The 24,013-nt window shown below is 44.5% G+C and overlaps 1 protein-coding gene across 4 annotated transcripts in view; it reads right to left on the reverse strand.

Moving 5' to 3' along the window:
• Positions 1–89: 89 nt before the first annotated feature.
• Positions 90–24,013, reverse strand: part of LOC115180571 (protein kinase C and casein kinase substrate in neurons protein 2) — a 38,261-nt gene continuing 14,337 nt past the window's right edge. Inside the window, exons 2-12 of one of the 4 annotated variants that reach the window (XM_029742751.1) lie at positions 22,951–23,041; positions 22,611–22,767; positions 22,004–22,239; positions 13,858–14,013; positions 13,458–13,633; positions 12,974–13,094; positions 9,942–9,986; positions 8,186–8,310; positions 4,560–4,721; positions 2,918–3,108; positions 90–2,572 (exon numbers count right to left, since the gene is read on the reverse strand). In XM_029742751.1, the coding sequence (XP_029598611.1) occupies positions 2,463–2,572; positions 2,918–3,108; positions 4,560–4,721; positions 8,186–8,310; positions 9,942–9,986; positions 12,974–13,094; positions 13,458–13,633; positions 13,858–14,013; positions 22,004–22,239; positions 22,611–22,767; positions 22,951–23,007 (1,536 nt within the window). In that variant the 5' untranslated portion in view covers positions 23,008–23,041 and the 3' untranslated portion in view covers positions 90–2,462. The remainder of the gene's footprint in view (positions 2,573–2,917; positions 3,109–4,559; positions 4,722–8,185; positions 8,311–9,941; positions 9,987–12,973; positions 13,095–13,457; positions 13,634–13,857; positions 14,014–22,003; positions 22,240–22,610; positions 22,768–22,950; positions 23,042–24,013) is intronic. The other 3 variants (XM_029742752.1, XM_029742753.1, XM_029742754.1) reach the window with 3 other exon arrangements.

Consider the following 24,013-nt stretch of genomic DNA (forward strand, 5'->3'; position numbering starts at 1 on the left):
GTCTGGGTAAAATTACATTTCTTTATATTATGCTTGATACTGTATATTTAATTGAAGAAAAAAAAGAAATGACAACAGTGAAACTTCTCTTTTCGTTCAATTCATTTATAATGTATGCTGTGGGACAACATTGGCAAACTGAGTTGTGCAAGTAAAGCTGCTGCGGTGTTCTGTTGATGGCATGACCTGAAACCAATGATATACATCTCATAACCTGAAACGCACAGCATAACCTCTCACACTGACAGAAAACTAATATCAAACCAAATCGATCTTCCTCTCGATATGCGGTTGTTGGCATAAAATGTAGGGGATATTTCCAGGAGCATCATGCACAAACCCAGTGTTTGCTAAAGAATGCACTCACAACAGTGTAAGAGCCAAATCGTCAACTCCCAATAGAAGAAACCTATACTAGAGATGGGAATCGGGATAGGTCCTAAATAACAGATATAGTTTGCCAATACTGGTAATGCACATGTGGTGGCGTTAAGGGTGTGTGTGTCAATCATTAACTTTTAAAAGAAAATGAGAAATATAATCTCACAGTTATTTGTCAATTACTAATCATAAGTAGGCTCTGGCCCCTCTGGAGATATTAAATTATATTTACAAATGCAACAATACAGCAAATTCGCGAGACATTTGCCATAAAACATAAAATTATTGTACAAACAGATTTGTTTCCGAATCACAGCATTTCATCTGACAGAGAACAAAAGCACTTACGGCATCTCATAAATTAACAGTCTTTGATTTCCAAATAGAAATTTAAAATCACAACTCCCTAATCTATAACTGCTTAATTTGTTCGTAGGTTCCTCGCTATTTACATGCAAACATACTTTTATTAAATCGGACCCTCTAGTTTGTGAAAAACAGTAAAAGCTGTGGTTATTGCTGAATGTGCAACATTGTTTCGCGGGCACAAAAAAGTATATTCTCCCAAAGCTTTGAACTGGACATCCAGTGCAAGCTACAGCTAAAGCTCCTAGCTTCAAGTGAGACACCTTATTGCCCAACATTCAGTGTGGAAAGAAAAACAACAACATCCACACGATGTAAAAATCTACCAACAGAATGTGAAGTCAATTGTGTGAATAGCGGCTGTCACAAATGGCACCCTATGCCCTATATAGTGTACTACGTTTGGCCAGAGCCCTATGTGCCCTGGTGAATGTCCCTGATACTAAAATGACCAGCAAACGTGTACAATCAATAGGTGAGCCGATACAATGAAACAATTAAAGAATATACAATCAATTAAAGTTGAGGGGTAAAGGTTACAGGAAAACTTCTGAGTGCGTCACTTATTGTTAAAATGTGGGCTGGCGCAACATGGTATCAGAGCATTTACAGAATAATATGAACTGCTCTGAGACCAGGCTGGTCGGTGACTGTGGAAGAACTGGATATAATTCATCATATCGGTTTCTCTCATTCATCAACTATTCGCTGAGCAAAACAATCAGATTTAAAATACAAAAAAAAGGCATGACAAAACTTGACAAATCTGAACTATAGGCATCAGATAAGAAAGACAATTGTTCTGAACTGGCACTGCCATGAATTCCAAGCCCTTTTCTCAAAAGATTTGAAAAGTCAAATAAGAAAACGGGGTTATAGGTTCTGATATTACAGACAAATGGCTTTCATGTAGAAAAAAATAAAACCTTGATTACTGTCAAAAGGATGGGGTGAAGGACACTCAAAACAGCGCAAGAAATAACATGCAATTACGAATTCCCCTTATTTCGACATAAGACTTCCAAATCGGATCCTGGACTCCAAATTGGTGTTGCAATAGAATCAGATCTATAGAACTAAAAATATGTATCACCAATTGTCTACGACAAAAATGAATTAAAAGATTCAACTGAGATTAGTTTTAGGTCTCCAATCAGTTTCAAATCAAATCTAAAATGACCTTGTGAATGGGACACATGTATATCCTCTCTCATGTCTGTTCACATCTTTTAAAATCGGTTTATTCTTTCAACGTCTTCATAACTTCAAGCTACAATTGGAAGGTTACATGTTTCAAATAGATTTTTATATATGTTTTCTGTAACAGTAATGACTTTAAGTAACATTTGCTTTTGTAGCTGGCTTTAGACTCTGTACTGGGTGTCCCATCATAAAGGCTGACAATGAGAGCAGGCCGTAGTTGTAGGAAGATTTGTGCTTAACGACATGGGATCCAGGAAGATACAACAGAGAGAGCTACAACAGAGAGAGCTACAACATCATCCTCTTCCATGGGCAAACCCCTTCCTTCTGTCACCCTTTTCACTCACTCACAATCACACACACACACTGCGGCCAGCCTCTACCACGTAGGGTGAGAGGGGCGAATGCGAGGCCTGCCCTGCCCACCCTCCTGCCCCATCTCCTCCACTTTCTTTCTCCTCTTCACCCCATCCTCTCTCTCGTTTTCCTCCTCGTCCCTCGCTCTGTCATTACTAGATGTCGTCTACGTAGTTGGCGGGGTAGAGGCCCACCACGCCGTCTTTCAGGCGCCCTCTGCACCAGCCCTGGTCGTCCTCGTTTCCTATCTTGGTGAACTCCTCGCCTTCAGGACAAAAAGGAAAACAGGGAGGAATGGACAGATGATTATGTGGAAAGATGGTGGTAGATGAGCATGTCTTTCTGTTGAGCAGCTTCAAAAAGGATTTGTGACTCAACCTCACTCACTTTTCTCTGTGTTTTAATTGTCATTGATAACTGATCTGACAGGACATGGCAAGTAAAATAAGACTGGTGGAGACATCCAGTCCTTTCACTTAGCAGTCATACAGGACAGCAGACTAGAGAATAGGGGGAGAGGGCAGGGGTCTCTTCATTTGCATAGTCTTTCGTGTATTCACACACACACACACACACACACACACACACACACACACACACACACACACACCTGCTTTGAAGCTGAGTTCATCCTGCTCCTGTCCTTCGTAGTCGTAGAGGGCACGCACGGCCACAGACACCCCCGAGGACGCCGGCTCCACCTCAAACGGGTTCCCATCGCCGTTGGCGTCCTCAATGGAAAACGGGTTCACCCCAGTCTCCTCATCCGACCACTCTTGCGACTTCTCCACACTGCTGGAGCTGAACAGACAGAGGCAGCAATCAACATAAGGGAAATTTGAAAATGTTACTTGTCAATCATGCCCTGCTCACACACCGATTGGACAATCCAGCATGCCAGGCGAGAGAAGCGGAAACAAAAAGAGTTAATAGGGCCCAGGGGAGGGGGGCATAAAAATAACAACACCAATGTAGAGTACAGCACAACATGTAGAAGGCCCAGCAAATGCATCTCCGAATCCGCCCGGATACATAGACTGAAAGACTATAGGTTTCCCCCTTCCTCTCTCAAATCAGCCAATGGGGGGAAAAAAACATGCCTTTTTAAGAAACCAATGCTGTGAGGTTTTGTTGGCGAATGGATTTGTGAGTTTGCTTTGACACCACTTGGAGTGGACACACAGACAGAGTGCTGAGGTAAGGCAACACAATGACACGAGTACAGTACAAAAGCATGGTTGGAGTTCACCCCATCCACCACTAGAGGGAGGTAGATGTACAGTACTCAGATGAACAAACACCCTTCTTCCCCAGTCTGAAAACCCATGAAACACACACACATCCTCACGCTCTCTGGAAGCCAGGTTACAGTCAGACTCTTGCAGTTGGTACACTCAGACACCTATGGCATCTCATAGTCTCTCTGGCGTAAAGCAGGAACTGACACACACTGTTGACTTTATGAGTGCTAGTTTCTCTGTCCTGCGTTGAGTCAATATCAGACCTAATGTAAAACAGGACCCAATATAGGTTTCCTCACCAAGTTTAAGACAGGCTTTTGTTTAAAAAGTCAAAATTCTATAGAAATGGTATTTTTAAGTTCCAACTTGCAACAGATCTGACTGTAAAGTAAACACAGACAGGAAAAATACACACATACACGCAGAAAGAATGCTCTGCAGGACTTGGCACTGTTAGGAGTGATGACTAATGTAGGTTTGGTGTGATCGCTCACTGAGAGCCCATGCACCGTAACACAGCCTGCCGCTAGCCAGGGAGAGGGAAGGAGAAAGGGGGAAGGGGAGAGGAGGGGAGCGGTAGAAAGAGAGAGAAAAAAAGAAAGGCAGGGTGACAACAGAGAGGGAGAGAGGGAAAAGGGAGGAGAGGAAGGGGACAAGGATAGATGAGGAGAGGAATAAAAGAGAAGTAATGGAAAAGAGAGGAAGAATAACAGGAAAGAGTGAAGGGAAAATACAGATGAGGACAGAAAGGGTGTGCCTCAATAGTGTCTTATTGAAGTGTTTCTCATGAGTGCACATTTTTGTTTTAGCCCAGCACTAGCTCACCTGGTTCCACTACTCAGCTAATCAACAAGCCCTGTGTGCTAGTGCTGGGCTGGAACCAACACGTGCAGCCCTGAGAAACACTTGTGTGACACTAAAATACTAAATTCACCCAAAGACTGAGGGAGAGAAAAAAAAGAAGAGGGAGAGAGGGAAGAAAAGGAGGGAGAGGGTCTCTCTTTCACCAACGTTTTCACTTCCTCCACTTTTTTGACATTGAGCGGACTGCTGTTGTTGTTGTTGTTGACGACGACAGTGGGCTGTTCCTTCACGGTCCCCTGGAGATCCTCGTCGTCGTCGTCCTCGAAGGGGTTTGAACCCACCGTCTCTGTGCTAGTGGGCACAGTCAGGCTGACGACACAGACACGGAGAGAGGCATTTGTGACACACACACGTACACCCCAAAACACATACTCGTACACATACACACCTTGAATCCAGACAGCTTCTTGACATACCAAAAGCCGAATCGAAAACCTTCGGATATGAGGGTTTAAGACATAATGGACACACAACTTGTACACAAGTGACACTTCCAACCATAACCAATCAAATAGACCATAAGAGCAGTGGGAGAAAAAAAACACACGACCAGTCTGAGGAAACTGACGAGGCAAAGCTGGTTACGTATAGTTTTCAGACATCCATCGTGACACTAGGACACAGTCACAAAATAAGCATGGTAAGTTAACAAATAAGAAATGGCCAGTTTTCCATTCACACAACATGTATACACCTTCACCAATTCCTTTTATACAATCTCACTGATGCTTTTACTAGCATTTTATCAGTGTTTTCCCCAGCTGATACGCTCTGGGGTTGAGAAAACGGTCACACTCTTCACCAGGAATTCATTCTGAATTCCAGGACACCTACACCACCCGATGTCACCGGAAGGCCATAAAGATCATCAAGGACAACAACCACCCGAGCCACTGCCTGTTCACCCCGCTACCATCCAGAAGGCGAGGTCAGTACAGGTGCATCAAAGGTGGGACCGAGAGACTGAAAAACAGCTTCTATCTCAAGTCCATCAGATTGTTAAACAGCATCACTAACATTGAGTGGCTGCTGCCAACATACTGACTCAACTCAAGCAACTTTAATAATGGGAAAATTTATGTAATCAATTTATCACTTGCCACTTTATATTATTTATATTAGATAATGTTTACATAACCTACATTATTCATCTCATATGTATATACTGTACGCCATACCATCTACTGCATCTTGCCATCTTGATGTAATGTATCCCTAGCCACTTTAAACAATGCCACTTTATGTTTTCATACCCTACATTACTCATCTCATATGTATATACTGTACTCTATACCATCTACTGCATCTTGCCATCCTGATGTAATGTATCACTAGCCACTTTAAACAATGCTGCTTTATATAATGTTTTCATACCCTACAATACTCATCTCATATGTATATACTGTACTCTATACCATCTATTACATCTTGCCTATGCCGTTCAGCCATCACTCATTTATATATTTTTAAGTAGATATTTGTATTCATTCCTTTACACTTGTGTGTATGAGGTAGTTGTTGTGGAATTGGTAGATTACTTGTTAGATATTACTGCATGGTCGGAACTAGAAGCACAAGCATTTCGCTACACTCGCATTAACACCTGCTAACCATGTGTATGTCACAAATAAATTTGAATTTGACCCATATAATAGCCCATTTCCCTAGACACTTCAGGTAGATCTGAGAGGGTCAGATTGGTTTAAGCAATATGGCAATAGCTCCATTTTGCCCTCTGATTGGCTAGGTCAAAGCATTACCTTGTTAGTGACACCTATCTTCAAAAAATATATATTATCTAGAGAAGTACCTTGGGTTAGAGGCTGGGGGTAGATTTGGAATTCCTCACTAGTCTGTTGTGAGAACGAATGATGAAGTCACCCTAGACATTGATTTACGGTCAGTTTTATATTCCCCCCTAACGGTTAAGATTAGGATTTGGGGAAGGTAAGCTGATCCTAGACCTGTGCTTAGAGACAACTTCAACCAAGAAACCCACTGTAGTGTTGTATGTACACCGTATGTTTACAGTGCAGTTGGACCATGGCACGCATTAGCCATCTGTCCAAACACAATGTCACTGCACTGTGGACACCTTTATTGACAGTCACGGTGCCACGCTCTCTGAGATAACCACATCTCTCTCAGTGGAGTTGAAAACACCAAACAAACACTGAACAGTGGCAACAATGTAACTTTGGTTGGCAGAAGTCAGAAAAAAAACAGACAGGAGATGTTCACACATTCTTAATGATGTAATATTAGGTCTCAGACCAATATCAGACTGCTTTTTGGTATTATCACCAAAAAGCAGTCTGATATTGGTCTGAGACCTAATATTACATCATTAAGAATGTGTGAACATCTCCTGTCTGTTTTTTTTCTGACTTCTGCCAACCAAAGTTACATTGTTGCCACTTTAAAAGTTGTTTATGGGCAACTAACTATTGAGTAGTATGCTATATATATATATATATATATATATATATATATAGCATACTACTCAATAGTTAGTTGCCCATAAACAACTTTTAAAGTGAGCAAATTATAAAATGCCCATATAGCAGTAAACTATCAATTTAAAGGGGATAGCTTGATAGATATACTATCCCTTTAAGCGGGATAGCTAGATAGATAGATGTACTATCTCTTGTAGTGGTTGCATCTCTGATTTTGCTATAGCGCAGAAATGTGGACCAACTCTCAAGGCATGAACATGATAAGGAAGGAGTGAAGTTATATCTCAGTCCAGACAAGAATTTCACTCTTAACCCCTTTTCCTTATATGGCTATTGTTTGTTCAGTCGATTGTTTGTGTTTTCGTGAGCAGTGAAAATGAATTTCCACTGTAAGTACAACTAATCTTGATCGACCCCCCATCACCTTCACCCCTGTAGACACAGATTTAGCCTACTGTACAGTAGAAGTGACAGAGTACGTGTCTCTTATGCTGGTAGGGCGAGGCAGACCCATGTTTGGCAATATGCACATCTGATGGATAACAAAGGGTCAAATGCTTTGCGTGCCTCACATTCCTCTCATTAACTCCCCTCACACTCCTCCAGCGCCCACTAACACAGTCCCCCAGTACCCACCCTACACACACAGTCCCCCAGTACCCACCCTACACACACCTTGGGTCATGTTTGGAATAAATTCACCAGTGTGCAACCTTTACAGTCAGTGGGGCACTTCTGTTTTCTCAGGGCTTGTTACAGGAATGTTTATTGTGACCATGGCAACAACTCAGTGGTGGAAGACGTCATTCCAAAGGCTTTTCTCTGGAATGCTTTACCAGCGTTCCCGATCAGCGGCAGAGAGTCTTGTTGTGGGGGAACAGTAACTATGATGTTTAGATGTGGTGTGTGGAACGTGTGCAGAGAGTCTTGTTGTGGAGGAACAGTAACTATGATGTTTAGATGTGGTGTATGGAACGTGTGCAGAGAGTCTTGTTGTGGAGGAACAGTAACTATGATGTTTAGATGTGGTGTGTGGAACGTGTGCAGAGAGTCTTGTTGTGGAGGAACAGTAACTATGATGTTTAGATGTGGTGTATGGAACGTGTGCAGAGAGTCTTGTTGTGGGGGAACAGTAACTATGATGTTTAGATGTGGAAGTGTTGTGTGGAACGTGTGCAGCAGTGGTAAGAGAGTATCGGAAGCGACATTCTTTCACTGGCCTTCTGACACGTTTATCTACTGCACCTTGAGAAATGTCTTCCCACTTCCTGACAGTGTGTGTGTGTGTGTGTGTGTGTGTGTGTGTGTGGTTACCTGCTGCTGCTCTTGGCTGCCTGCTGCTCTTCCATTTGGCTGATGCCCGTCAGGGTGACTCCATCGGAGGGCTTCTTCTTAGTCTCTCGCCGACTCAGTGTACGGTTCAAATCTATGGACCAGTCCTGACACACACACACACACACACACACACACACACACACGATTAGAGTCACGCACCCTTGGACACAGATGAACATGAGTCACATGCTCAGCTCAACAGACTCAGCATCAATGTTCAAACATTAGTAACTAAAACTGCTTGTCTTAGCAACAATACTACACTAAGGACAAGCATTGAAATAATGCACACACTTACACCCAAGTGCACACTCATTGGAAGTTCCGATGCTCTAACTAGCACAATCACTAGGTAACGTTAGGCAAACGTTTCTCAGGCTGTGACTAAACACTGAAGACCAGGGCTGTGGAGTACTGAAACAGTGTGTGTGTGTGTGTGTGTGTGTGTGTGTGGTTAAGAAAAACACATCCATCACCATAAAGACAGACATAGCACCAAGCGATCACAAACCTCCACCAGAAGCTAAGGAGTGGGCTTGAATCAAAACATCATCCCAACCAACACCAACAGAACCTCATCCCAACATTAGGAGAACCTTGTCCCAATGCAGGCCCACAGAGAGACACACACACACTTTAACATAGAGTCGCAGTATTGGACTATCCACAGAAGGACAGGGGCTGTGTTCAGGAGGGCCCTAGACTTACTACAGCTCTATGGAGGTTACATAGGGGCTGTGTTCAGGAGGGCCCTAGACTTACTACAGCTCTATGGAGGTTACATAGGGGCTGTGTTCAGGAGGGCCCTAGACTTACTACAGCTCTATGGAGGTTACATAGGGGCTGTGTTCAGGAGGGCCCTAGACTTACTACAGCTCTATGGAGGTAACATAGGAGCTGTGTTCAGGAGGGCCCTAGACTTACTACAGCTCTATGGAGGTTACATAGGGGCTGTGTTCAGGAGGGCCCTAGAATTACTACAGCTCTATGGAGGTTACATACGGGCTGTGTTCAGGAGGGCCCTAGACTTACTACAGCTCTATGGAGGTTACATAGGGGCTGTGTTCAGGAGGGCCCTAGACTTACTACAGCTCTATGGAGGTTACATAGGGGCTGTGTTCAGGAGGGCTCTAGACTTACTACAGCTCTAGAGGTTACATTTCACTTATAGTTCTATGTTTTCCCAAGTCACTCCCTGTTCCCACAGATATAACAAGTGGGTTGTTCTCGAAGTTCAAAGGTCAGTCTGAGGGCCTGACTGGTGAACCCTTAGGGTCAAATTATGTCACACGACCTGGCAGGCAACATGTGACCCCCTGCAGGGTTCACAGGAGCTGACACAAGGTCAGAGGTCACCATAGGGTGAAAGGTTAAAGAGAGGAACTCTGAATGAGAGAAAGAGTCTTCTGGAATACAGACATCCAGGAAGACAAACATCCATAGGATGAGACAGGGGGTGGAAGGGAGGGGTAGTCACACACATCCCCACACGGGTCATACACGACAGACGTGGTGACGAGGCCATTCATCAGACAGACGTGTGTGTGTGCGCTCGCACTTCCTTGTGTGTTTTCAGGTGCTCCTCGTAAAGCATTAGGAGGACCAGAATAGGCACATAAACCGAACACACACAGACACACAGAGAGAAAACGCAAACAGAGGAAGGAGAGTGAGGTAAATGACCCTCCCCCCAGGAACCACGGTGATAGAATAGTCCTTCCCAGGCAGAACTCACTACAATGGACCTTCTGGACCTAGAGGAGCGGGACCAGTCCACATTCTGTCAAACGGAGGGGGGGGCAGGGAGGGGTGTGGACAAGACAGGAACATTATTTCCAAGTAAAGAACAGCCATTTAAAGAACAATGCTTTAACATCCAAAAGGAACACATCTAAGCACAGTATCAGTTAGTCTGTGATCATTAAGAGGTGTCTTGTGATAAACGTTGCTCTTCATTTAGTGTTATGTTGATGTGGAGTTTGTGTTATGGTCCTTTTAAACGCTCTTCTTCTAGCACAACGAACATCGATTTCTGAAGAGAGTCTACCTCACTCAAATGCTTGTTTTTAAATCACTGAATGAACCTACGTAAAGTAACTCTGGATAAGAGTGGGTGCAAAATCAATGTTCCTCAATCCATACCAGGGGGCACATATTTGCTCTAGCCCAGCACTAACACACCTGACTCAACACTTCAACTTCCCATTGGCGATAAATTAACAGAGTGTAGCACGGTACAGAGTAATATAGAAAGATAATTGTGTCCCTTCCATATCTTGCTTTTCTATCTTCTGTTTTGTATCATGGTTTGACACCAACAGAATAATTCTCCATGTCCTTATGCTGTGACAGCGCCATCAGTTCCTCTTGGATAGAGCTTGGTTACGATCTGCGCATTGAAGACAAGTCACTATTCAGTACAACCAGACAGACAGGTTTGGTGTCTGTCTGTGTGTGTGTGTCTCCTATCAAATGACAGAAAAATGCTGGGGAGATTGCACACTCTGTCACAATGGGCTTTTGTGTGGTACGGCACGTCACAGTATGTCCTTACGACATCTCTAAGTAAAACTCTACGAATGGCTTGACGAACTCAATGCACTTTAAAACGACTAAAACCAAATTGAAACAATATAGAAAATATAATGGATCAATATTTATCGTTTCTTGACGGGCCAGTTCGCTAATAATCACTGTGCACAGTCAATGGACCTACATTCATACAGTTTCTTGACCTTCCAGCTCGCTAATAACCACTAGACATTCAGGGAGCATAAAAAATATATTGAAAATGGATAGGGGGTAGATGTGGCGGTCACGAAATTTCATCAGCCGGTGATTGTCAAGTAAATAACTAAAATCGGTCTCACGGTAATTGACTGTTAATTAACATAAACGCGTTTAGCATCTCCTGGCTTCCACACACAGCCTCCAAGCCACTGATGCAGACCTTTTGGAACATCTACATTTTAAAAGTCTAATAAACCCCATGTAATATAGCCTACACCATCACAATTAAACCCTTATTTATTTTAGACGGGTCTAAAGAAGCATGATATGAAGAACATTTTTAACAGAATAGCATACTGAGTTGTCCGTATGTTTGGTCCTGATCTGGCTATACTAGTTCATTTAGCAGACAAGATTTGCTTAGAATCCCATGGCATTATTTTATAGTATGAAGAATACAATTGAACAAAGCTGAATAAAATAGAAAGGATATTTTCTCCAAGCGATGAGGGAGTGCGCACATGCGGCTATTCTATGTTGAGCTGTTAACAAAGAAAACAGATATTCCTATATGCTTAATTTAGAGTTATTATTCATGTGACTTTAGTTGTTCTACAAACGTTGGGCTATACGTTTTGACGCAAGACACGACTCTAATGATGATTTGAAAAAAGTCGCTCGAAAGGCATGAGTGCTGCTTTGTTTTTTGCGCAGGCTGTACACACTACATCAGCCACTCATTCACAATTTGACAAGCACTTGATAATGCCTAGAATTTCATGGTGGCATCCCCTTTGTGTGGCCGTAATGCACCCCCAAAAACTTTGTGCCCTTCTCCCGGAGGGCTGCGCGCTCCATCATGTGATCGGTTCTTTCTCAGAGGCTACAAGTGAAGAAAGACATATGGGGGACGCAACAGCGCACATCCTTATCCAATTCCAAGGTGCATATTGAAGATATTGGAACTGTCCACATTTATTTTTCGTCAGCCAACAAGATGAGTAGGCCTGACGAACAGCAAGAGCACCTGCCTATGTCAATCTACTATCCCCCATAGTACACAAGTTTACCTATTCTATTCTGTGTGAGAAATAAATATTCCAAACATAGTCTGGGACAGTTGTGGGATGCGATAGATCCTAAATGAATACAACCACTTTGGTAGGCTACTAATGCCATCAGCAGCATCAGAGCTTGGAGATCCTTATTACCGTGACTAAACGATCACGTGGAACTTGACTGCCTTCATGACTTGTGACCGCTGGTGTGGCGGTAATACGGTCACCGCAACAGATCTAATTGGGGACTATTTTTTGAAAATTCTGACGACATGGAAATAGCATTTTCAGCGCGACCCTTCTGACCTCGAAGAGAAAATGCAGCCCCCGAGGCAAAATGACTTAGACACCCCTAACCTGGAGGGAGAAATGGCAGAGTGGGAAGAGTAGTTCCAATGGAATCTTTCCACAGAGCCATAAATCTTGTTGAGTTATTAATACCAATGTAATAACTTCTCTGCCTCACCATGTACCTCAAACTCAGAACCGTTCACTGACACTGAGCCACTCTCTCTCTCCCATCTCTCATTTCCTCAATACTCTCCCAATACGTGTACCTCAAACTGGGGCCAGTTCATGGGAGCTAAACCCCTCTCTCTCCCATTCCTCCTCCCTCATCTCCCCTCTCCCCGTACCTCAAACCGGGGCCAGTTCATTGGAGCTAAAGCCCTCTCTCTGTCTCTCTCCCATTCCTCCTCCCTCATCTCCCCTCTCCCCGTACCTCAAATCGGGGCCAGTTCATGGGAGCTAAAGCCCTCTCTCTGTCTCTCTCCCATTCCTCCTCCCTCATCTCCCCTCTCCCCGTACCTCAAACCGGGGCCAGTTCATTGGAGCTAAAGCCCTCTCTCTGTCTCTCTCCCATTCCTCCTCCCTCATCTCCCCTCTCCCCGTACCTCAAACCGGGGCCAGTTCATTGGAGCTAAAGCCCTCTCTCTGTCTCTCTCCCATTCCTCTCCCATCCTTCTCACTCATCCCGTACCTCAAACTGGGGCCAGTTCATGGGCATGCCAGGACCGTGGTTGGAGCGGAACCACTTGAGGTCCTCCTCAGCGTCAGCAGCAGAGATAGTGTCCTCCAATGTATGGTAGACTGTCTGGAATCTAGAGAGGGAGAGAAGAGGAAGACAGGAGAGCGAGAGAAAGAAAGAGAGCGAGAGAGTACATCAGCATATCCCTAATGATGGATGGTGAACCATGTCCAATCCCAAATCCCCCCCTCTAGGTAGATCTGGGTTGTAGAGCCTCAAATCCAAATGGACCCTTATCACCTACTCCCTAACCACTCCCGTAGATATAAGAGGATTGAATAGCAGCCAATCAGAAGGAAAATAAAGCTATGAAGGTTAGGATGCAGAGGCTAGGGGTCCATTTGGAATTGATATGGAGAGGTGGAGGGGTCTTAACCGTCATTGGTGGAGGTGTCTTAGCCTACTTGTGATTGGTGGAGAGGCGGAGGGGTCTTACTTGTGATTGGTGGAGAGGTCGAGGTGATGCTTGACTTCCAGCAGAAGTGCTTTGAAGAAGGTGATGCGTTTGTCCTCAAACTGCTGCCATTGTTCAAACACCTGCTCCATGTTCTCCATGTACTGGGGAGTCACCTTGTCCAGCTCCTCCAGAGACTTCTCATAGCGCTCCTTAGTCTGGGACCCAGAGGATCATACAGGGAAGCGCACACACACACACGTAAGGAAACATACACACAGGTAAGCACACACATGGACGGACATACGGAGCTGAAACATTTGCTCCATATTGTCAGGATACTCAAATGGTCACATTCCAGCCATGACACACAACAGACATAAAACACATGTCCACGCAGAGATGTTTTTACACCAGTGTAACCCCCCACCCCCATCCCTACCTTCTCCATCTCCTGCTGGCACTTCTCCACCTTGTCCTGCAGTTTCTTCTGAGCCTCAGGGTTGCTGTTGTTCTCCAGCTTGCTGTTGTTCTCCCGGCTGGTGGCCAGCTTCTCTTCCTTACAGGCCCCGTGGTACGCCTTCTTCATCGTCTCCATCTGCCATATGGCACAGAGAAGGTAAGGTACAGCAGTTAATATCATGCTTATGTAGCCAATTGATAACCAAGTTAGCATCGCGCAGTAGCTAAGAGACTTTTCAATATGATTCCACCCTTACAGTGGTAGACAAGCTTAGGAACAAGACCAGCTCTAGCCTTTTGGGGGCCATAAGCAAGATTTGCCTGGGGGCCCCCCTACCTCGCAGGCAAAACATTTAGTGGCCCACCTCTTGGCGGTGGAGAGAAATGTGCCGTTTTAAAAGAGCCACTGAACACGCCGATTGGCTCGTTTTTCTGTTGCTCATTACAAAAACAAGATTTCAGTCTTGGAGGCATATTTCCTGACCGTTTCTGCAATTGGTTAATGATGTTTGTCCCCCATGAGACACTGTAGACACGGAAGCCTATTTCACTTCCTTAAAATCCCCAGAATTAATCTAAGACAACTCAAGAAATCTGTAATTAATTTAGACGTTTTTGCAGAGGATGTTTAAGTTGCGCAATTTTACATCTAAGGTGTTTGGTTCAGTATTTGTCAAGTAAAAGAAATGTGCGACGTGCTGTCTCATGTAAACAGAGTCGGAGCTGCTGGGCAGGTGTGTCTCACTGTACGCTATTGAATAGAGCGCAATCACCGCAGCTGTTCCCCCCATGTTAGTGACCAAACGGACATCGTCAAATCAAAATCCAACCTTCACTTACCTGTTGTGACGTACGGATCTTCCAATCTTTGTTTTAGATGAGACTATTATCATATTTACACTTTGTAGTACTTACACTTTTTGATACTAGAATAACTGTTTCTGACACATATCGATGCCATATCGAGACCTTTTTCAAAGGGATTCATTGCCATTCTACACATTTTGCCATGGGGCGGGGATAAAACCCCCCCAAAAAGCCTCTGCTTATGTTGCTTATTGGCTGGGCTGACACTGCTAAGGAACAACGCTTTTTCAAAAGAATAAAGGTGAGAGGAATGGTGGCGGAGAGGTCTTTGAAATGCAAGATAATACCTTGATTAAGTCAAGGTAACAAAATTATATGATAATCAAAGTCTAAGCACCCAATTCAGACTCTGGTAAACAAAGAGGTGGAAACTAAAATAGACTTAGGAAAAAGTCTGGCGATTGGCAAAACCTGTCCACCGAACAGCTGGGTTTTGATTCAATCTACATCAAATGGAAAGAGGAAGCCTCTTCCTCCAATTTTAGGGAATGAGAGAAGTGGACAAAGCCATTAGTTTGTGTTGTTTGGGACAGGGCCAGAGTGCCAGCAATGTTCTTCTCCCACTTATCATGGGATCTCTGATAAAGGACACTTAGCCAAAGAACAGAGGGAACAGCCTGTCTGCCATTGGCTCCGATTATATCATAGAACGGAAGCTCTGTCTGTCTGTGTGTGTGTGTGTGTCTGTGTGAGTGAGTGAGTAAGATGGAGCGAGACGGAGTGTGAGATTAAATATGGAACGTGTTCTATCAGTGTTATTGTTTGTGTGCGTATGTGACAAGAATGAAACATGAGAGTGAGTGTGTGTGTGTGTACACATGCAGTAGACAAGGCCATTCACCCTCTTCTTTTAAGACAAGACAGTTAGCCCATTTCCATCTCCTCTCTCTCTATTGGCTCACTGTCTGTCCCTCAAGTACATGAATTACCTCCTTGACTCAACTCACACATACTGCACTAATCTGTCACCGCCCAATGACAACAGGAAGAGGCTTATTGTGACATATCTCTCACACACACACACACACACAAGCCAGGAAGACTCAGATTGTGAAACTGGTACACTACAAACTCTGCGACCAAAAAGGTGGCCTACAGCCCGGTAAACAGCTTACTAAAATGACGACAGAAAAAAAACAGGACTGTTCCAGAACTACCAGAACAGAGGAGAAGTGACGTCAGACATCATTTGAGTGAGTGTGTGAGTGTGTGTGTTGGTTTGTGCAAGTAGGAGTATGTGTGTGTATGTGTATTAGCAGCACAGAAGCTGTAGTTCATCTGCACTACTACTAGCCAAAAGCACAGCAGAGCAGCCCAGTGTATTTCCCACACCATAACAAATCAAGGCGCCGCAGAGAAACGGAATGCCGGTTCGACACGCAATGGCCTTCCCTTTCTCAGCAGCTGCCTGTGTGGCCAGTGTAAAGTTACACGCACCTGCTTCCTATGAATGGCCAACACTAATGAAATAGCAAGTTTATATAGAAAATGAAATGTTAGTCTCAAGAAAATGTGAGATAATGTCTAGATGCTTTTTAAAGTGGAGATCAAGTTTATAAATTGCCTGGCTGGGCTGATGAGACAGTGGATTGCGCAGTCAGATGGAACATAGTAAACAGGCATTCTAACATCATAGATTTAACCGGTGGTAACTTGTGGATTATAAACTGGGTGGTTCGAGCCCTGAATGATGATTGGCTGAAAGCCATGGTATATCAGACCGTATACCACATGTGTGACAAAACATACATTTTTCTTGCTCTAATGACTTTGTTAACCATTTTATAATAGCAATAAGGCTCCTCGGGGGTGTGTGATATATGGCCAATATACCATGGCTAAGGGCTCTTGTCCAGGCTTTGTGTCTAAGAACAGCCTTTAGCTGTGGTATATTGGCCATATACCATACCTCCTCGGGCCTTATTGATTAAATAGACACCGGCTGGAATGTGGTTTAAACGAATCAGAATTCAGGATTAGACCCACCGTTGTATAAATAGCACGAATGGCCTGTTTGTTGTACAGCATAGCAGCTAGTCCAGGAGAGAAGGAGCTGCAAACAGCCAAAGCAGTGAGTCAGTGATATGTGTCCAAGTGAACTGAGGGGTGATGGGAATAATTGTGGTGGCTATTGCAGAAATCAACAGACTGATAAATGCAGGGTAAAGCTGATGTGTATGTATGTGTGTTTCTTTACATCTGAGCTGGTTGGTTCTGTGTTCTTGTGTGGGTGCTAGCTTGTCACTCTGAATCCACATTAACTTTCTTTTATTATTTCACCTTTATTTAACCAGCTAGGCAAGTTGAGAACAAGTTCTCATTTACAACTGCGACCTGGCCAAGATAAAGCACAGCAGTTCGATACATACAACAACACAGTTACACATGGAATAAACAAACATACAGTCAATAATACAGTAGAAAAAAGAAAAATCTATATACAGTGAGTGCAAATGAGGTAAGATAAGTGAGGTATGGCAATAAATAAGCCACGGTGGCGAAGTAATTACAGTATAGCAATTAGACACTGGAATGGTAGATGTGCAGAAGATTAATGTGCAAGTAGAGATACTGGGGTGCAAAGGAGCAAGATAAATAAATAAATAAATACAGTATGGGGATGAGGTAGTTGGATGGGCTACTTACAGATGGGCTATGTACATTTGCAGTGATCTGTGAGCTGCTCTGACAGCTGGTGATTAAAGCTAGTGAGGGAGATATGACTCCAGCATCACTGATTTTTGCAGTTTGTTCCAGTCATTGGCAGCAGAGAACAGGAAGGAAAGGTGGCCAAAGGAGGAATTGGCTGGTGACCAGTGAGATATACCTGCTGGAGCGTGTGCTACGGGTGGGTGCTGCTATGGTGACCAGTGAGCTGAGATAAGGCGGGGCTTTACCTAGCAGAGACTTGTAGATGACCTGGAGCCAGTGGGTTTGGCGACGAGTATGAAGCGATGGCCAGCTTAACAGGTCGCAGTGGTGGGTAATATATGGGGCTTTGGTGACAAAACGGATGGCACTGTGATAAACCGCATCCAATTTGTTGAGTAGAGTGTTGGAGGCTATTTTATAGATGACATCGCCGAAGTCGAGGATCGGTAGGATGGTCAGTTTTACGAGGTTATGTTTGGCAGCATGAGTGAAGGATGCTTTGTTGTGAAATAGGAAGCCGATTCTAGATTTAATTTTGGATTGGAGATGGTTAACCTGTTGGGGCTAGTGGGCAGTATTTTCACGGCCGGATAAAAAACATTACCCGATTTAAACTGGTTACTACTCTTGCCCAGAAATGAGAATATGCATATAGTTAGTAGATTTGGATAGAAAACACTAAAAAGTTTCTAAAACTGTTGGCGTCTGTGAGTATAACAGAACTCATATGGCAGGCAAAAACCTGAGAAAATTCCAGGCAGGAAGTGGCCTGTCTGAATTTGTAGTCCTTCTGTTGCATCTCTATCGAAATTATAGCATCTGTGCTGTTACGTGACACTTTAAGGCTTCCATTGGCTCTCTAAAAAAGCGGAATGACGCGTCTCCTGTCTCTGGGCAAAGTACAGCAGCAGAGTTTGTAAGTGGTCTGCCTGGGGACAGTGAGTCTGGAGATGCGCGTTCACGAGACCTCGCCATTTTTTTCTTTCACTCTTTGAATGAATACAACGTTGTCCGATTGGAATATTATCGCTATTTTACGAGAAAAATAGCATAAAAATTGATTTTAAACAGCGTTTGACATGCTTCTAAGTACGGTAATGGAATATTTTGAATTTTTTTGTCACGAAACGGATAGTGACCTGAACGCACGAACAAAACGGGGCTATTTGGATATAACTACAGATTATTTGGAACCAAAACAACATTTGTTGTTGAAGTAGAAGTCCTGGGAGTGCATTCTGACGAAGAACAGGAAAGGTAATCAAACTTTTCTAATAGTAAATCGAAGTTTGGTGAGGGTCAAACTTGGTGGGTGTCAAAATAGCTAGCCTGTGATGGCGTGCTATCTACTCAGAATATTGCAAAATGTGCTTTTGCCAAAAAGCTATTTTAAAATCTGACACCGCGATTGCATAAAGGAGTTCTGTATCTATAATTCTTTAAATAATTGTTATGTATTTTGTAAACGTTTATCAAGAGTAATTTAGTAAATTCACCGGAAGTTTTCGGTGTGTATGCTAGTTCTGAACATCACATGCTAATGTAAAAAGCTGTTTTTTTTATATAAATATGAACTTGATTGAACAAAACATGCATGTATTGTATAACATAATGTCCTAGGCGTGTCATCTGATGAAGATCATCAAAGGTTAGTGCTGCATTTAGCTGTGATTTTGTTTTTTGTGACATTATATGCTAGCTTGAAAAATGGGTGTCTGATTATTTCTGGCTGGGTACTCTGCTGACAATCTAATGTTTTGCTTTCGCTGTAAAGCCTTTTTGAAATCGGACAGTGTGGTTAGATAAAGGAGAGTCTTGTCTTTAAAATGCTGTAAAATAGTCATATGTTTGAAAAATTGAAGTTTTTGGATTTTTGAGGAATTTGTAATTCGCGCCACGCCTATCATTGGATATTGGAGCAGGTGTTCCGCTAGCGGAATGTCTAGATGTAAGAGGTTAAAGAATGACCAGGCATCCTCTACTGACGGGATGAGGTCAATATCCTTCCAGGATACCCAGGCCAGGTCGATTAGGAAGGCCTGCTCGCTGAAGTGTTTTAGGGAGCGTTTGATAGTGATGAGGGGTGGTCATTTGACCGCAGACCCATTACGGATGCAGGCAATGAGGCACTGATCGCTGAGATCTTGGTTGAAAACAGCAGAGGTGTATTTGGAGGGCAAGTTGGTTAGGATGATATCTATGAGGGTGCCCGTGTTTACGGATTTGGGGTTGTACCTGGTGGGTTCATTGATAATTTGTAAAAGATTGAGGGCATCAAGCTTAGATTGTAGGATGGCCGGGGTGTTAAGCATGTCCCAGTTTAGGTCACCTAGCAGCACGAGCTCAGAAGATAGATGGGGGGGCAATCAGTTCACATATGGTGTCGAGGGCACAGCTGGGTGCAGAGGGTGGTCTATAGCAAGCGTGAAGAGACTTGTTTCTGGAAAGGTGGATTTTTAAAAGTAGAAGCTCGAATTGTTTGGGTACAGACCTGGATAGTAAGACAGAACTCTGCAGGCTATCTCTGCAGTAGATTGCAACACCTCCCCCTTTGGCAGTTCTATCTTGTCGGAAAATGTTATAGTTAGGCATGGAAATTTCAGGGTTTTTGGTGGTCTTCCTGAGCCAGGATTCAGACATGGCTAGGACATCCGGGTTGGCAGAGTGTGCTAGGGCAGTGAATAAAACAAACTTAGGGAGGAGGCTTCTAATGTTAACATGCAGGAAACCAAGGCTTTTACGGTTACAGAAGTCAGCAAATGATAGCGCCTGGGGAATGGGAGTGGAGCTAGGCACTGCAGGGCCTGGATTAACCTCCACATCACCAGAGGAACAGAGGAGGAGTAGGATAACTGGTCGTCTAGTATGTTCAGAACAGAGAGTAAAAGGAGCAGACTTCTGGGCACGGTAGAATAGATTCAAGGCATAATGTACAGACAAAGGTATGGTAGGATGAGGATACAATGAGGGTAAACCTGTGCATAGAGTGACGATGAAAGAGATATTGTCCCTCATTTCATGATGGTCTGTGCGCTTGTGTGTGTGTGTATGTTGTCTGCGCACGTGTGTGTGTGTATATATATATATATATATATATATATATATATATATATATATATAGTCTGCGCGCGCGTGTGTATATATTGTCTGCGTATGTATATATATTATCTGCGCGCGCGCGCGTGTGATATATATATATATATATATATATATATATATATATATGTCTGTGTGCGTGCATATATACAGACACACACACATTGTCTGCGCACGCATGTGTGTGCATTGCCCGCGCGGGTGCGCATTGCCTGCGCGCACAATGCACACCCGCGCGCAGGCAATGCGCACCCACGCGGGCAATACACACACATGCGTGCGCAGACAATGTGTGTGTGTGTGTGTGTGTGTATGTATATATATATATATATATATATACTGCTCAGAAAAAATGCCACCCCACACCATTACTGACCCACCGCCAAACCGGTCATGCTGGAGGATGTTGCAGGCAGCAGAACGTTCTCCACGGCGTCTCCAGACTCTGTCACGTCTGTCACGTGCTCAGTGTGAACCTGCTTTCATCTGTGAAGAGCACAGGGCGCCAGTGGCGAATTTGCCAATCTTGGTGTTCTCTGGCAAATGCCAAACGTCCTGCACGGTGTTGGGCTGTAAGCACAACCCCCACCTGTGGATGTCGGGCCCTCATACCACCCTCATGGAGTCTGTTTCTGACCGTTTGAGCAGACACATGCCCATTTGTGGCCTGCTGGAGGTCATTTTGCAGGGCTCTGGCAGTGCTTCTCCTGCTTCTCCTTGCACAAAGGCGGAGGTAGCGGTCCTGCTGCTGGGTTGTAGCCCTCCTACGGCCTCCTCCACGTCTCCTGAAGTACTGGCCTGTCTCCTGGTAGCGCCTCCATGCTCTGGACACTACGCTGACAGACACAGCAAACCTTCATGCCACAGCTCGCATTGATGTGCCATCCTGGATGAGCTGCACTACCTGAGCCACTTGTGTGGGTTGTAGACTCCGTCTCATGCTACCACTAGAGTGAAAGCACCGCCAGCATTCAAAAGTGACCAAAACATCAGCCAGGAAGCATAGGAACTGAGAAGTGGTCTGTGGTCCCCACCTGCAGAACCACTCCTTTATTGGGGGTGTCTTGCTTATTGCCTATAATTTCCACCTGTTGTCTATTCCATTTGCACAACAGCATGTGAAATTTATTGTCAATCAGTGTTGCTTCCTAAGTGGACAGTTTGATTTCACAGAAGTGTGATTGACTTGGAGTTACATTGTGTTGTTTAAGTGTTCCCTTTATTTTTTTGAGCAGTATATATATATATATATATATATATATATATATATATATATATATATATATATATATATATATATATACACACACACACACACACACACACACACACACACACACACACACACACACACACACACACACACACACACACATACATACATATATATATATATATATATATACACACAAGTATGTATTGCCTGCGCGTGTGTATTGCCTGCGCGCGGGTGCGCGTGTGTATTGCCTGCGCGCGGGTGCGCGTGTGTATTGCCTGTACGACTCTCTAACCTCTTTCAGTTTTTTGGCCCAGGGTTTCTGGGCCTTGCGGAAGCCGTCGTCAGCCTCCTTGGTCTCCTTGAAGCCTCCGATCATCTGTTTGTGGTAGTAGTCCCTCTGCCACACCTTGAGCTTCTCAAAGTCCTCCCCCATCAGTGCCGCCTTCACCTCCATGTGGAGCTCGCTCACCTTCTCCGCCTCTGTGCACAGGGCACCCCACGCCCGCTCCAGGGTCCCGTACTGAGGGCCTGGGGATGCACATGATTAGATAACACACACATGCTTACGGTGGTGGAGAGTGCGGTACTGAGAGTCCAGAGGGGTGATGGGAACAGAGGGGTGAAGTAGTGGAACACACACACACACACACACACACACACACCTGTCTTCAGTGCTTGGACCACTGAAGTGTGTGTGTGTGTTTGCGCCTACCTTTCTCTATAAGCGGTCTCTAGCGTTTGGACCACTGAAGTGTGTGTGTGTGCGCCAATCTTTCTCTATAAGCTGTCTCCAGCGTTTGGACCACTGAAGTGTGTGTGTGTGTGTGTGCGCGCCTACCTTTCTCTATAAGCTGTCTCCAGCGTTTGGACCACTGAAGTGTGTGTGTGTGTGTGCCTACCTTTCTCTATAAGCTGTCTCCAGCGTTTGGACCACTCTGTGAGCTGCTGTGCGTAGGACTTCTCGATGCGCGCCCGCTCATGGAGACAATTCATCAGGTCGTTACACAGGCGACTGCCATCGTCCACCCGCCTCACTGTCCGCTTGTAGTTCCCCACCTGGGGGGGGGGGGGGGGGGGAGAGAGAGAGAGAGATACACTTGGAGTTATGGGGGGGCAGGTAAGAGGGTGTGGGAGTTGTGTGAGTGTACAGCTACGTGCATATCATATAACGACGTATGTTTGTTAATTGTATGTTTTTCAGTGTGTGTGTGTTATACTGTATGTTGTCTACTGTCTCACCTCCCAGAAGCTGCCACTGGAGACGTCGACCATGGAGTCATCATAGGAGCCGGACATGGCTGCTGCCCTCAGTACCCACAGTCCTCAGGGGCTGAAACACACAGTCAACAACACCATAACACACAGCAGACTGGCTGTTCTACAGACTGGCTGCTCTACAGACTGGCTGCAGGGGACAGGACAGCACTGAGTCTTCAAAAAAAGTGCTATTTTTATTGCATTAAAAAAAACTTTTCTACCCTAGCTGGGTCTTCCTCAGGTCCTGTCTGTCTGTCCATTCTTTCCAAGGGCACTGGGATGTGCTGACAGCGTCTGGTGTTCTACCACGTGTAGAGAGCCCTGTGTGGGGCAGACTTAATACTCTGATCCCCTGGCTTCAGCACGGCCTAGTGGGGCTACTAGCCTACGTACCGTATGAACGAACACTCACAAGAGACAGACACACAACTAGCCTACTCCTTTTTCTCTATGAGTAGGAAAATGAAGCCTGTAAATGAAGGGTATGACAGTGAGAGAAAACCGAAGACAGAAAGAGATTTCACAGGCTGACTTTAAATCATTCCGTCACACACACACACTTTAGTTTCACTACAATCATCTGACATGAAGCGGCAGCTGGGAGCAGAGCGTCATTCTGTTGTCGTGTGTTCTCAGTCAACTAGTAAAAGCCCTTTATCATAAAACGCTCCAAAAAACATCCAGGCAACGTAATTATCACGCTGTCACTGTGACAGTCCTGAGAAATGCTGAACTGGGACCACGGCCAGAGATATGATCCCAGAGAGAAAGAATTAACAAGAGGGGCAACAGAGCGAGACAGATAGGAGTGTGTGCAATCTGTAATCCGGTGTGAATCTAAACAGCAGGTGAGTGTCTTCACCCATTTCAAAAACCTTACATCCTGAAAAACAACACAGAGCTCTGTGCAGGGTGGCACAGAGGGCCTAGTGTGTGTGTGACTTATCCGTCGTTTTAGCACACACTGTGGGGAGCTTCCGTTTGTGCTGAGTGACATGGGAGCGGAACTCCACTGACAGAAAGACCTCTGTTCCTCTCCTCCTTC

Source organism: Salmo trutta, chromosome 40, assembly GCF_901001165.1.
Source record: "Salmo trutta chromosome 40, fSalTru1.1, whole genome shotgun sequence".
In the NCBI taxonomy this organism is placed as follows: domain Eukaryota; kingdom Metazoa; phylum Chordata; class Actinopteri; order Salmoniformes; family Salmonidae; genus Salmo; species Salmo trutta.